Here is a 15,055-nt window from a genome sequence, read left to right on the forward strand (position 1 = left end):
CTAAGCTTTGCATCCAATTAAAAACATCATGGTACTCTTTCCACAGAGCTTTACAGTTTCCATTTTATTTTAGCCTCCCAAACTCCTATGTGAGGTAGAACAGGTATTTTACAGTGATTAACCTATATCTAACAGACATCCAATGCAGTATGTCTGGGCACAGGGTATCTAAAGTGGAGAGCCCCAGGCCTTGTCACTCTGAGGTCCTTCTTTTACTTTCTCAAAGAATACCAAGTTCTTCAAATCAGAAACACTGCCACCAGGATCCATCTTCTTCGCTATGGTCATTAAAATCGTGCTTAATGACTAGATGCGGATTGCTAACCCCCACAGCTTCCAGCAGCTTCTGGGCTTCCTCATCAAATGCCTCTTTGCACAACCTGAGAAAATAAGGAAATATCTCTTCTTGCACTTAATTTTCCAACAGCTCTTTACTTTCTCTGGGAAATTTATTTCAATGAGGTGGGGGAAACTGTTCTTTTAAAGCAGAGAGAGAATATTAACATGGCTGGGGAGTAGAAAAGGAAACTGAGGGATATGCTGAGGGGGATATTGCAGTTGAAGAAAAATGGAATTTAGAAGAGAAAGGGAGAGATAGATTAAAACTGAAAAGCATCCTCGAAGAGCCTTTTTTTTTTAGCCAAGCAAAATAGTACTACTAATGATGGTGAAAACAGGTAACACATTATTATGTGTTTATTAATGTTAGGCACTGTTTTAAAGACCACCTATACTGACTTACAATAAGCCTATGTATAGATATTAATCATTGCACCCATTTTACAGATAAGGTAACTGAAACACTGAGAGACTGGGGACTAGCACAAGTTCAAATATGTAGTAAATGGCAAGGCCAGAATTCAAACTCAGGTAGTCTGGCTCTAGAGTTCGTGGCTACACATGTCTCTCAGAATTCAGTGTTCTATGGGAGAAAAACAAATAAGGGCCTGGAAAATACCCAGAGAACCACAGTCAGGTTGATCCTGAGGCTTAGAGTAAATGAGTGATTCCCCCAACCCCTCATTCCAGAAAACTTTCTTCCTAAAAAGCCAATGAAGACTTACCCTAGAACTTGTAGTTTACATTCAGTAGACCTCAAGATTTCACATAACTTCCTAATTCCTTCACCACCTAAGGTATTCTGCGTCAGGTTCATTTCTGTCAGTCTCTGGTTGCTGCTAAGAGTAGAGGAGAGATCTTGACAACAGACAGAGGTCAAACCACAGTATTCCAGCCTGCAGGAAGAGAGACTACAGATAAAATTAACTTTATCCCATGACAGAGAGCAAGCACACAAGAGATCTGTGAGCTGGGAGTAGAGGATAACTCTAGAAGCTTTAAAAGATGAGCACAATTAGGGGAAATTGAAGAAATTAAGTGCTTATAATATTCATTATTCTAGGTATTTATAGGCTGAATATATCCCCTGCAATATCATGAGTTACAAATTCATAATTATAGTCCAGGAAATAAATAAAGTATGGAAGCACACTAAGAAAAATTATAAAGTAGTTGAATCTCTCAACAGCATTTAAAATATAGCAACATAAGGAGATTTTAGAAATACAGTATTGTTTAAAAAGCAAGGTATATAATGAGGTCTTTTGCACCATGCCATTTATGTAAATAAAAATGCATGCACCGAAAAAAAATCACATCTTTTATAAGGATACACACAATTCTATGGCAAATTTCAAACACATTAGGTCAGCTGCCTACAGGTGTGAAAGAGAATGGTTAGGGGAGATAAATTAACCAACCAATGATCAGTGGGCCCTTGCATAAACCAATGATAATACAATACCATGAACTAAGGAAATATGTTAAACTCAATCTTCTGTACCTGATGATTCCTCCTGACCAACTAATTTAAATTTAATTTTCACCTTAATGTTTACTTAGTCATTCAACAATTGAGTGCCTCTATAGACAGAGTATACAAAAAAATTTTTTTTAAGTTGCTGCCCACATGGAGAACACATTAGCCCAATGGATCAATAGTCCCACCACTAATTATGACATAAAATGCACAAATATCACACAAAATAAATGTTAAGAGTAAAAAGTATTATAAAAGATAAAAGATTATCAAGAGCTCATCAGTTAACAGTCATCCTAAATTTGTAGTCACTAATAATAGTCAAATAAGCTCTGGTACATTTATAAAATAGAATACCATGTGGCTGTAAAAAAGGAAATCTTACCTTTTGCAACAGCATGGAGATTATTATGCTAAGTGAAATAAGCCAGTCAGAAAAAAGACAAGTTCCATATGATCTCACTTATATGTGGAATATAATGAACAAAATAAACTGAGAACAGAACAGAAACAGGGGCATGGATACATGGAATAGACTGACAGCTGGGGATGGCAGTGGGGGTACTGGATAAAAGAAGGTGAAGGGAGTAACCAAAAAACATACATGCATAACCCATAGATACAGATATCAGTGTGTTGATAGCCAGAGGGAAAGGTGGGTGGAGACTGGGTGAAGGTAGACAAAGCAGGGGTGGGGTGGGGTGGGGTAGGGTGGGGTGCGTGGGAAATAGGGACAGAAAAAGACTTTGCTTGGGGTGATGGGTGCACAATTCAGTGTACAGATGATGTTTTATTGAGTTGTACACTTGAAACCTGTATGGTTTTGAGAACCAATGTCACCCCAATAAATTCAATTAAAAAATGCAGGTAACAAAAACTAACAACTACAAAATGAAAAACAAATACACAGTTATAAAGGAGATTTGAAACATTTTTCATAGTAGTTAAATCATCTGGAAAAATATAATAAAAAATATACATGATTCAAACAACTGGATTAACAATTTTAACTGATGTGAAAACTGAAGCCAACAGCTCTTCGTATTGCTCCCAAGTGCACTGATGAGCACATGTACAAACTGGCTATACACTAGGCCGTGAGCAAATGTCATCTGATGTTTCAAAGTGAAACCATGTATGTTCTCAGACCACAGTGCCAGAGAGTAAATATAAAAAGATAACAAGAAACTGCTCTTGTTCTTGAAGATCAAGGAATACACCTTAAAATAATCCATGGGTTAAAGAAAAAAAAAAATCGTAAGAGTAGTTAAATGGTTTAGACTAAAAAATAATGAGACTTCACATAATATCAAAACTTGTTTAAGATGAAGTTAATGCAATGATTTAAAGGAAAATCATTTTAAAAATTTAAGGCTGTGTTGGAAAAGAAAGATTTATGAGCTAAGCATCCAGTTCAAGAATTTAGAAAAAGAATGGTAAAATAAACTCACCCAAAGTAGAAGAAAAGAAATAAGATAGAAACAATAATTAATGAAACATCACTAGATACCTAAATCACTAGAGATGACTCATAAATTAAGCAGATAATAATATTAGACACTTGCCAATAAGTTTTAAAATTTTGATCAATAGATAAAAGCATAGGGATATAATTACTTACCAAGATTACTAAGAGAAAACCTATATAAATGTATAATTATTTTAAAAATTGAATCATTAGTCAAAAAAGTCACCACACAAAGGAAACTTCAGATCATATAACTTCACCAGAAATTTCTACAAAGCTCAAAAAAGAAATAATTCCAATCTTACACAATCATATGCCAAAACGCACACCTGACTGGCTAGAATTTTAAAAATTAAGTCTTGACAAAATTGCCAAGAATAGAGAATAGGAACTCTTACACACTGGCAGTAGCAGAACAAATTGGTACCATCCGTTTAGCCATATCTGATAAATCTGAAGACATATATTCCCTCATGACATAACACGTCCACTCCTAATTAACTAGTTTAGATAAACGTGTATGCATGTGTACTTCATGCATTAAATGTGTATGCATGTGTATTTAATGTGTATGCATTAAAGTAATGTGTGTGCAGGTGTATTTAATGTGTATGCATTAAAGTATTTAATGTGTGTGCATGTGTATTTAATATGTATGCATTAAAGTATTTAAATGTGTATGCATGTGAACTTCATGCATTAAAGTATTTATATCATCATTAAGTCATAAAAGAAAAATGAAAACAACCCAAAAGTCCACCTACAATATAACGGTTGTTATAGTTTTTGGTGGGGTCATCCGTCAAAATCTTTTACAGAAATAAAAATGAATTAACTATAGCTACATGAAGCAACTGGATGACTCCTTTAAAATTTTTTTAAACCTCACCCAAGGACGTGTTTATTGACTTTAGAGAGAGACACAGAGAAACACTGATGTGAGAGAGAAACATCAATTGGTTGCCTCCTGCATGTGCCCTGACCGGGGACAGAACCTACTATCCAGGTATGTGCCCTGACTGGGAATTGAACCTGCAGCCTATTGGTGTATGGGAGGATGCTCCAACCAACTAAGTCACCCAGCCAGTGCAGTAACCAAATGACTTGTATAATCATAACACTAAGCAAAAAAAAAAAAAAAAAAAAAAAAAGTTATTGACAGAGAAGAATACATAAGGTATGATTACATGTATCTAAAGTTCAAAATCAAGCAAAATTCAACTATATAGTTTACATACACTCCTGGCTCACTGTACGGGAAAACAAATAAATGACAGCCATGAAGTCAGGATAATGGTAGCTTCCTAGAGAGGAGGCCAAAGTTGTGATTTTTGAAGAGATGACTGAGGAGAATTTAGGTAGCTGGGAAAATTCAATTTCCCGACCTGGGTGTGGTTACATACTTTTTTTTATTTTTTAAATATTAGTTTTATTCACTTTTATGTATTTAGTTTGCATTTCATAACAAAAATGCTTAAAATGTGATTTGGGAGAAATTAAAAATAACAGAATAGAAAAATAAAAATTATGTTGTAGCATAAAAGTTATATCAGAAGGGGAGAATTATATTTTCACCACTGCTGAATGGCTTGAATGACTGCTTGATGAGTCCATAGTATTTTGATTGTCCTTCCTTGGAGAGTTTTCCAGAGCCACTGCCTGCCAGCATTGACACTAGCTGTAGAAAAGTCTGAAACCAGCAGATTCTTCCCCTTTCAGTGTCCTTATTTGTTGAAAGTGCTTTTTACTTAGGCCTGGATGTCCATAGGTTCAATAATTTGTCCTGTGTTGACTTTTCTTTCTTAATACTTTCCTGGGGAAATGGTGTACCTTTTTAATCTGAAGACAGTGCTCTTTTTTGGGGGGGTTAGGTTTCCTATCTTTAATTTTTACTTATTCAACTTGTAAAATTGAATTCTAATTTTACTTGTTCAATTTCTTTTATTGTAGGATCACTAATTATGCTTATGACGGATCTCTTGTTAGTCTTTCTTAGCAGTTAATTTTCTTTAATCTTTTAAAACTCTTCTTTTGCTTGATTCCTAATCCATCCTGCATATTCCTAAGTGTATTTTTAGCAGTTGTGAAAATACTGAAAAGTACTTTTAACAGATAAGGACAGTGAAGGGGAAGAATCTCCTGGCTTTAGACGTATCTATAGCTAGTTTCAATGCTGGCAGGCAGTGGACTCTCTGGAAAACTCTCAGAAGAAGGATGATCAAAATAATATGAACATAGCCAAGTAGTTTTTCAAGTTCACAGAAAAAGAAGACATTTTCAGATATGCAAAAAATCAAGGGTATAACACCCAGGTCCTCTCTTTTGAGGAAACAATGGATCAATAGTCAGGGTATTCAAGGACCACTCCATGGTCTCTGCTATCCGCATTGCTGAGCTCTGGAATGGCCCAGAATTAAATCAAAAAGGTTTCTGACTCTACCTCCCTCACCAACGCCTGATGTACATACTTTAGCAGGGCACTTTGGTCACTCAGCTATCTCCTGAAATGGTTCACCTATTTTTGGCCACTTCTTGAATAATGATTAGGATGAAAGCAATAGAAGATTACATAGAACTATTTTGACATTTCAGAATTGCATCCTGACCATTCCTGGGCATGATGCTTTTCCTTCCCTAACAGTAACTCCAGAACAGCCTGGTTGGTACATCCTCCAGGTGGCAGACCAACAAGGAAGGACCTATGGTGTTCAAACTTATTCAGTTCAGACACCCGGATTCTCTTTTGGATTAACTAGGCCCTAAATCATGAGAATAATGATCATCTGATCAAGTACAATACTAGACACGAGCCAAGGTATGGGGTATAATGGCTTTCTGTACAAACTGTAAAATTGCTTTTGTCCCTCTTCCACCTAACCCTTATAGACTGAAGGTCTGGGTACAAGTTGGGGATGATCAGAGAAACAGTGACGCTACAGACACTGGGCTAGGACACACTGACTTCATGGCGGCAGGGGGCGGGAAGAGTACAACACCAATGCCTAGGAAGGAACACCCGGAACCTGAGAGGTGCAAGAACTGGGGAGAATAATTAAGACTCTGTCTTTTTTTTCCCAGCAATAGGTCCCACAGTGCTGCCTGGCAAAATAAGCGCGTGATCTGCTTTAGTCACACAGCAGCTGTGGCTGGCAACCTGACCAGTTGTCATGCTGTCTGCAGGCTATGAAAACAGAACATCTCATGTAGACACGGCAGAAGACCTTAACTCTTCTGCTTTGCCTGAAACCATCGATGGCAGCCCCCAAATGTGGACCCCTCTCATATGTTTGCAAACACAACAACGGGTACAACCTTGTTTTAGTCTGACTGATATAAATTCCTGAGCTTCCCAATGCCAGAACAGCCTGGGGTAGGCCATGTATGGCCAAGAAAGCAGCTGTAACTACTCAGGGACACGGCCCACCTGACATAAGTCAATCAATGCAATGGTGGCCCAAGTCAAGTATAACAACAAATCCCACACCGCAGTGACCAGCGCTACGTGTTACATGGCTGCATGTGGGGAAGCGGGGCCCACTGAATGTCTCTATTGGGGATGGGATTGTTTGTGGCCCATGTTTGCCCCCTTTATTTACTGACGATGACACCAAGATCAGCAGGTCATTCTAACTCCCTATTATGATTTGTAATGGATATTAAGAGATATTGTTCCTCCCTAGGTCTGCCTCAATTGGCTGAGTCCAGGACCTTGAGCACATAGTTGAAATCAATACTGCTATCTGGCCTCATCCTGTGCATGGATTCCTATTGATAGTGGCTTTAATTAAATGGTGTAGGAGACAAATGAACAAATTTGGTCCCAGATCCTGTTGGTCAGATTAATCAGAATGGCCAATGGAATGGCACATCCTTGTGAAAATACACCAGAAGCCAAGACTTTATTATGTAGAAAAAAGGAGTGGATATTGTTGGGAGACATTCTTCTATGGGTCTTCAGCCCTCCTACATTTTTTTGAAGATTTACTTACTTTTGAGAGGGGGAGAGAAACACCAGTGTGAGAGAGAAACATCTGTGTGAGAAAGAAAGATCGATTGCCTCTTATGTGCCCCTTACTGCGGACCTGGGCAGCAACCCAGACATGTGCCCAGATGGGGAATCAAACCAGTGACCTTTGGTTTGCAGACTGGTGCTCAATCCAGTGAGCCACACCAGCCAGGGCAGCCTTCCTACATTTTTGCTGACAAAAATGAAAGCCCTTGACAACTCTTTACTTGAGCCATTTCGTAGGATGCGTGTGCAATGAGGAACCTTGAGGGATGAGACAATATCTCCCCTTCCAGGACAAAGAGCAGTCTTGCTCACTGCTTGCTATGAAATGGTGAGTCCCCAAACTCAATGTTCCTCTCTCGGGATGCAAAGTACTGCATGTGCAGGCATCCACTGGGGCCCTCCACAACAAGCCTGCAGGACTTAGGGCACAAGGGAAACGGACACAAACGTGCCTAATGCTTGTATGGCTATGCTATGAATAATGAAAGTCCTCCGTCTCTGATAAGATTCTGTATCTCCTTCCAGCATCCATAGGGCAGAAATAGGCTAACTTATCAGATGATAAATAGGATAAAATTAAATTTCAGCCCCAACAGTTACAGCATCATCATTGCTGTGATAGACATACATAAACAGTCAAAGGAAACATAGGAAAAAGCAACACTTTCTTGGAAGATTGAGAGAGACAGATCATAGTGTCTGGGCTTCCCACATGTGAAGCAAAATTTTTGACCCAGAAGTCAGTAACTCATGCTGTATGACTAAAAATGTACTCTCCAATATTAGTTCAAGATTTTAAAAAGAAAATAAAAATCTAAGCAATATCTGATTAAACATAAGTATTCAGAACATAGGATAAGATTTGATTAAATTGCAAGCTCCTTAAGAGCATCGATAGCATTCTTCTAGATAGAAGATAATTAGTAATTCTCAGATTTAATAAGAATCATTAATGCATGGCCAGATTGCATATATCTGAAGGATGATAGAATGTGAAAGACCTAAATTAAGTACCACTTATTTAATATATACTCTATCTAAGGTACTGAGAAGGATGCAAAGAAATGTGAGCCACGGCTTTATACTAACAACCTATATCACACATTGACCCGAATATCTGAAATTCAGATTCTCGTTTCTGAGAGTAACTTACTTCCTACTAACCCCATCTATTTTCCATTCTTCTCCATACACTAAATTTCTTCTAGCTACACTAGCTGCCAAATAGCTATCACTTTCCTAATGGAAAACTGAACTCACCTGAGCCTCTGGATATTACAGTTTGGATGTCTCAAAGCTTCGCATAGAATTTTGACTCCATCATCCTGCAAGTCATTGTTCCCAAGGTCCAGGCTCCGCAGGCTTGGGTTGTTCACAACAGCAGAAGCCAGATCCAGACAACATGCACTAGTGAGAACACAACCCATCAGTCTGCAAGAAATACAAAAGTAAAGTAAGACCTTCGGCTGTGAGACTTAGTTTATTCCTGGGAGAGATGCTCAGGTATTTGAGCCTTTTTTCTGACTCTTTTCTATCTATAGTCCAGGATGCACATAGGTCTAACATTACCAGTAGGAACAGATGGGATTTCTTAATAAGCAGAAAAAAACAGTAGAAAAAACTGCTTTCTTCCATAAACAGGTTGCTATCTATCAAGCTTCCCAAATCAAGGATATAAACACTTATTCCTACCAATACTAAACAATAGTATAAGCTTTCCCAAGGAACTGATATCTATACTTTCAGTTTCTAATATATTTTTGATATGAAAATGCTTTTCAGGAATCTATCTCAAATTGTTATCTCCAAAGAATCAAGAAACTTACATATAGAAAGATATTTATTTCATGTCTTTTGTAGGACATTCTAGAGCATTTACAACCTGGCCTCAAGCGTTCTCTTTCCCTCTTTTGTCCCCACCCTGTTCTCCATCCACACAACCTATTATTTTACACATATACCACATCTATCCTCATTCCCCTTTTCTCTCTTCTTTCCTTCTGCCTAGGACATCTACACATAACAAAATCCCCTTCATCTTTCAAACCTAAATGGACTCATGTCTCCTCTGTCCCATTCTTTGCTTGCTCCTTGACACTTTTGTCATACCCTTATAACAAAACATGGAATAGATTAGAGTTGGCATTTCCCTGCTATCAGCATTTTGTGAGTGACTTGCAGACCAAAACATCACCTTAGTAATAACCTTTAGTCCCCTCAGCATCTAGCTCAACCAGTGTAACAGCAATGCTAAGGAGAGAAACTGGGCTAAACACCTATCTTGTGTGTAGAGGTCACTTAGAGGTTATATCTCTGGAGCTAAAATAAAGGCATTGGATTTAATGATATTTCCATTAAGTAAAATTTTATCTTCCAAGTGAATAATAATCAAGGAAACCTCAGAGAATCATATTGTAACCCACATCATATATATTTTCCCAAAGGAAGTACAAGTGCTCATTGGACCCAATAATTCAATCACTTTAGTGTTTATAGATGTGACAAGTAAACTCATATAGAAATTTGGTTATCATGAGTCGGTCCAGTCTATGTATACCAACAATCTTGAATTTTAGTTCGAAAAACACACAATGCTGGGGTTAGACCCTTAATGACCCATCCAGGCTACTAGTCAGTCCCATGGGAAGTCCTAGTGGGAAAGTGAGCTGAGATTGCTGAATGACACCAGTATCTTGCTTCACTCCAGCTACAATATTTACACAATGAAATATTAAATATTGTGCAGCCATTAAAATAATCAGTTAGATAATTTTATGTAAGTGTTGAAATGTATTTCTGAAATATCATTATGTGAAAAGGAAGCCTCTAAGTCATGTCTACACAGTAATCACAATTCTAAACACAGTTGCTGTTAAAGAATGATTGGATTGTGGGATATTTTTTAAAATTCCATTCCCAGTTTCTTTAAAAGTTAACCCAATTATAGAGCTGAATCTTAGAAAGAGAGACCAGTAGAGCACAGTTTCAGCTTCATAGATGTAAGATCAAGGACACAGCAGAGGCACTGGGGCACCACCAAGGGAACAATAAAGTGTCCACTGTTCAGCTTGATGGCTCTGGTCCTTCCTGCCTGAGGGAAGTTGACTGTAATTACTGTATGAATCACTTAAGAAAAATCTGATGAACAGACTTCCCCAGCTAGATGTACGCAGAAGGAAGGAGAGGGAATCAGCTGTATGATTCCTTTTTTTCTGATAGATACTCAGCCTTTCTTCCCATACCTCCCTTGCCCTCAAAATAATAGTTAAAGTTACACCAAACGAAGGTCAAAGAAGACCTACTCCAGATCCTGAAGATTACAGCTTGGATGCCGAAAGACATCACACAGAAGCTTTACTCCATCATCTTGTAGCCAGTTGGACCCCAGATCCAGATGTGTCAGGCTCTTGTTGCTTAGGAGAGAAGCTGACAGATGTTCGCCGCTAACTGAAGTGAAATGGCACCGTCTCAGCCTACAGGAAGAACACCATGAGAAAAAATGGAGTCATTGCTGCACTGTCTGAGTATTGAAATCCTTGAAGAGATTTCATGTTTTCTTGCCCATCTACTTGCCAATACTCCATCTTAGGCCAAACAGCCTCTTCCCTCATTGCCTCTTTGACTGTCTCATTTGGGAACCACAGGTCTGCACCAAATTGGGCTATAAACCGGATTCATGTTCTTCAGAATTTTTATTAATATAAATAAAATGTTAATGTCTTTACACTGCCTATAAATATAGTACCCTGTTGCAGAGGTAGCTACATGGAACAGAAGAGCAGGCATATGGAGTAAAATGGGAGTAATTATACTAAAGTACTTTTTGTACATACTAAAAGTGGCATTTCCAATCAGTAGGGAAAAGATATATTATGCCTCAAATGATCTGGAGACAACAGACTTGACATGGGGGAAAATAAGTTTATTTCCTATAACAAATTTAATTTGGAATAATTTAACACTTAAATGTTAAAAATTAAACCATACAGAATATAAAAAGATAACATAAGTAGATTTTTTAAAAAGAAAGGTAGTTCCCATTATGATAAAACTTCTAGAAGTCATGAAGGGGAGGATAATTATACTTCACAAAAATTTTAAACTTCTATATTCTAAAAATGACCAAAAATACTTAGAAAAACAGCAACATGTGAGGTAAATTATTTACAATACATAAAATATGACAGCAATAGTGTATATGTGATATTAGTAACCACAATATATAGCATAGATAAAGAAAAGAGCCAGAATGAAACTGAGCCTGTGAAGAGACAATTCCTTGAATATTAAAGGCCAAAACCAGAAAAGCTATTCTGTTTAAAAAGGATATCAAACCCTTTCAATTTTCAATTATCTAATTCACAATGATCAAAAAGATTCCAGATACTCAGTGAGGATATGAAAAGGCAGAGGGAATGTACACAATCTGTGTGGAGGCAATTTAACCATATCTGACAAAGTTTTGGCTCATCAATTCCATGTCTATGAAATTATCTAACAGCAACTAACAGAATAATCGCAGTGCGATCCAGCCATACCATGGAATGCTATACTTGTGTTTAATGGTACTCCTACACATTTACCTGCCCAGAATAGGAAGCTGGGTAGGTAGACTTTAGTCCTGAATCCATCATTTTCTTGTGAGCATTAGGCAAGGTGCATAAACTTTCTAACCCTCGCATTCCTCATCTGTACAATGGGGCACTTGGAACTCAGGTTGCCAATTTGATACCAACAGGTACTTTTGTATAGGTTAAAAAAAATTAGTGCGAGGCCCAGCACACAGGAAGGACACAATAAATGACACTTATTAATAACATTATTCCCATCATCTTCCTTATCATTAAGGCCAACAGTACGGAAAAAGCAAGGAACAGAATGTGTTCATATTATCTTCCCATTTTAAATTTATTTCAAAATGTGGATTTTATTGGAAGATACTTACACAAGGCTCTGTAGAGTGCACTGTGGATGTTTCAAGACATCGCTCACAAGCTTTACTCCACCATCTCCCAAGACGTTGTCTGCCAAGCACAAATGTGTCAGCCTTTTATTGCTGATGAGAGCCAAAGAGAGATCCTTGCAACCAGCGACTGTGAGGCCACAGCTTTCTAAGCTGAAGGAAAAACAGATAGGGAAGGAATCAGTCAAATCCCAAGGTTTATGCTTCTCTTCTCCTTCACAGGGAAGTTAGCTGGTACTTAAAACCCCTACAGCTCAACTGCAGACTCAGGCCCATCAAAGCTTACTTAAATCGCGATTCTGTTTCAGCTCCACACAGGGTGCAATGACACACAAAAGAGGAAGGGAGAGGAGAAGCCTGGAACTAATGGAAATGAAAAGTCAGTCAGGAAGAGAAGAAGTGTCTGAAAGCCAAGGAAAAGAGGAAGGGCAGGAGAGGGAGAAAAGGGGAAGCTCCTCTGTGATTGACAAATGAGCTGATTTGTGTTAAGACCCAGGCAGTCTGCCCATTCACATTATAACTAAGCTATACAAGACTGAAGAGGAAACAGAAAACAAAGCAAAAAGACTCACGACAGTCTCTCTAGGTGACACTTGGGATGTCTTAAGGCCTCACACAACAGCTCCACTCCATCATCCAATAGATTATTGGTCGACAGATTCAGAAATATCAGGCTCTGGCTTCTGATGAGGGCCTTAGTGATATTCAGACAACAACGTGTAGTTAGGTCGCAGGATTCTAAGCTGGAAAACAATACAGAAAAATAGAAATGACCCCTCCTGAGAGAAGAATTATAACCACCACTCACCCAGCCAGAGCATTTGGCCACGTGGATCTGGGCCTGTGGGACCTTTTCTGAAAATCCAGTTTACCTACATAGAATGAGTGTTAATGCAGTCACAAGGCTCTGAGAGAGAGGAAGGGGAAAGGGGGAAGCTTGCATTTTCCATCCCCATGTCCCCAGTTACCTAGGAAAATATGTATGAAAATGTTCAAAATATTTTTAAATGGTCATCATTTTCTGATGGAGAGGAATGTCATCTAACTAAAACGTGGGTGAAGGCGGACTGAAGGAGGGCTGCACCCTTGTCCTCTTTGACTTCTGAAACTGATGGGCAGGAACCCAGGAGCCAACGCTGTGACTCCCACTGCTGTCTGCCGAGGGCTCGTTTACAAATGGGAGTCAACCCACACTTCCAAAGGAATCAGCCCTCGTATTTACCTAAGAGTAAATACAAGAAGTAAATCAGAAGTAAAAAGTTTCTAAAAAAAATGAAGTAAAAGAAAGGAAACAGAAGAAGAAAAGAAGTGCATGTAGAGCCGCTATTTTTGAAGACTTGTATTTAGAGACCACTTGTGCTCTGGGGTGGCTGGGCCTGACGCCAGCCAGCTGTTTATGAGAGTCTGGCAGCAGCAGTGTTCCTGGAACATGGTGTTGTTCTCATTATTCCTTTTCACCAAGGGTTTATTGACTTGAGTCCCTCAGGAATTGGTTCTTTTCATCAAAATCAGGGCATACAGAGGTAGGAACAGGATTGGACCTCAATGAATGACCTAGAACATGGCCTAAGGCTGAAAACCTCAACTTGCCCCAAAAAGGTACTATAGACTGCACAGTGTTCCTCTTTAAAGAGGTAGTTCAATTAAATGAGGTCACCTAGACCTAGACCTAGGTCACCACCTCAAGAGTGGATGCCTAATGCAATAATAGAACTGGTGTCCTTATAAGAAGATGACAGGATACCAGGAATGAGCAAACACTAAAAAGGCCATGTGAGGACGCAGTGAGAAGGCAGCCATCTGCAAGCCAAGGAGAGATGCCTCACCAGAAGCCACCCTGCCAGTACTCTGCTTTTGAACTTCCAGCCTCCACAACTATGAGAAATAAATTTCTGTTGACTAAGCTAGTCTGTGGTATTCTGTTATGGCAGCTGGAGTAGACTAATACTAAAGGGTATTATATCAGCAGCCAGGCGGGCAGTTAGGGAAACATAGGAAATCTCATACACTGTATTTAGAGAGAGTTCTTCTAAACACATAAAGAATCCAGTATTATGGGACCTATGGGTAAATTATTAAAGTTTAACAGAAAGAAAACATAACTCTAATGGGACAGAAAATAGGAACATGTATAACATGGCCAGTCAACTGCCCATAGTTCTTAAAACATGAGGTCTAAAACAAATATAAAACCGGAAACTTTCCCACATGAAATGTCAATAGGAGATCCACAGGACTCTTGATTACTCACCCACAATAGGACAACATCCAATCCTACATAATGCAATGTTTTATTATTGCAAAGTGCTAATGATTTCTGCTACCAAAATATTCTACTCACTGGTGCAAGGTGCCTTACTAGTTTTCCCAGAGAGATGGTTTCTTGTCAAAAAACCTAGTAACTGGGCCTACATCAAGGTTTATCAACCCTCAACTGATGAAAGAGATCTTATCCAGTTCAGCTGCGCCATTAAGTGCCAAGGCATTTTGTTTTGGATCCACAGCTCCCAATGTAAGCAAATATCTTTCCCTTCACGTAGCAGCTTTTTGTCACTAATATGTTTTACTTTTAGACAGGAACCAATGACCTACTTTCCACTTGGGTTCCAGACCAAAGGCTGCAGGTTATAGAAAATTTCTCAAAATGTCCTAAAACTACGTCATAGTTAGTAAATCTATCTTGCTGATAAGAGAACTTGTTTAAGAATTATCTGGAGAATCCATGATGGCAGAGGAATAAGTGGAAGCTAAAGTAACCTCCTCCCAGGACTGATGTGGAATTACAATTAAATT

General features: G+C 38.5%; 1 protein-coding gene across 1 annotated transcript in view; it reads right to left on the reverse strand.

The window, feature by feature from the left end:
- The window catches only part of NLRP14 (NLR family pyrin domain containing 14), a 28,330-nt gene continuing 13,275 nt past the window's right edge, over window positions 1-15,055 (reverse strand). Inside the window, exons 6-11 of the mRNA XM_024559085.3 lie at window positions 12,835-13,005; window positions 12,245-12,415; window positions 10,602-10,772; window positions 8,560-8,730; window positions 1,065-1,235; window positions 1-380 (exon numbers count right to left, since the gene is read on the reverse strand). Of these exons, the coding sequence (XP_024414853.2) occupies window positions 245-380; window positions 1,065-1,235; window positions 8,560-8,730; window positions 10,602-10,772; window positions 12,245-12,415; window positions 12,835-13,005 (991 nt within the window). The 3' untranslated portion in view covers window positions 1-244. The remainder of the gene's footprint in view (window positions 381-1,064; window positions 1,236-8,559; window positions 8,731-10,601; window positions 10,773-12,244; window positions 12,416-12,834; window positions 13,006-15,055) is intronic.

This window comes from Desmodus rotundus, chromosome 5 (assembly GCF_022682495.2).
Source record: "Desmodus rotundus isolate HL8 chromosome 5, HLdesRot8A.1, whole genome shotgun sequence".
Classification (NCBI taxonomy): domain Eukaryota; kingdom Metazoa; phylum Chordata; class Mammalia; order Chiroptera; family Phyllostomidae; genus Desmodus; species Desmodus rotundus.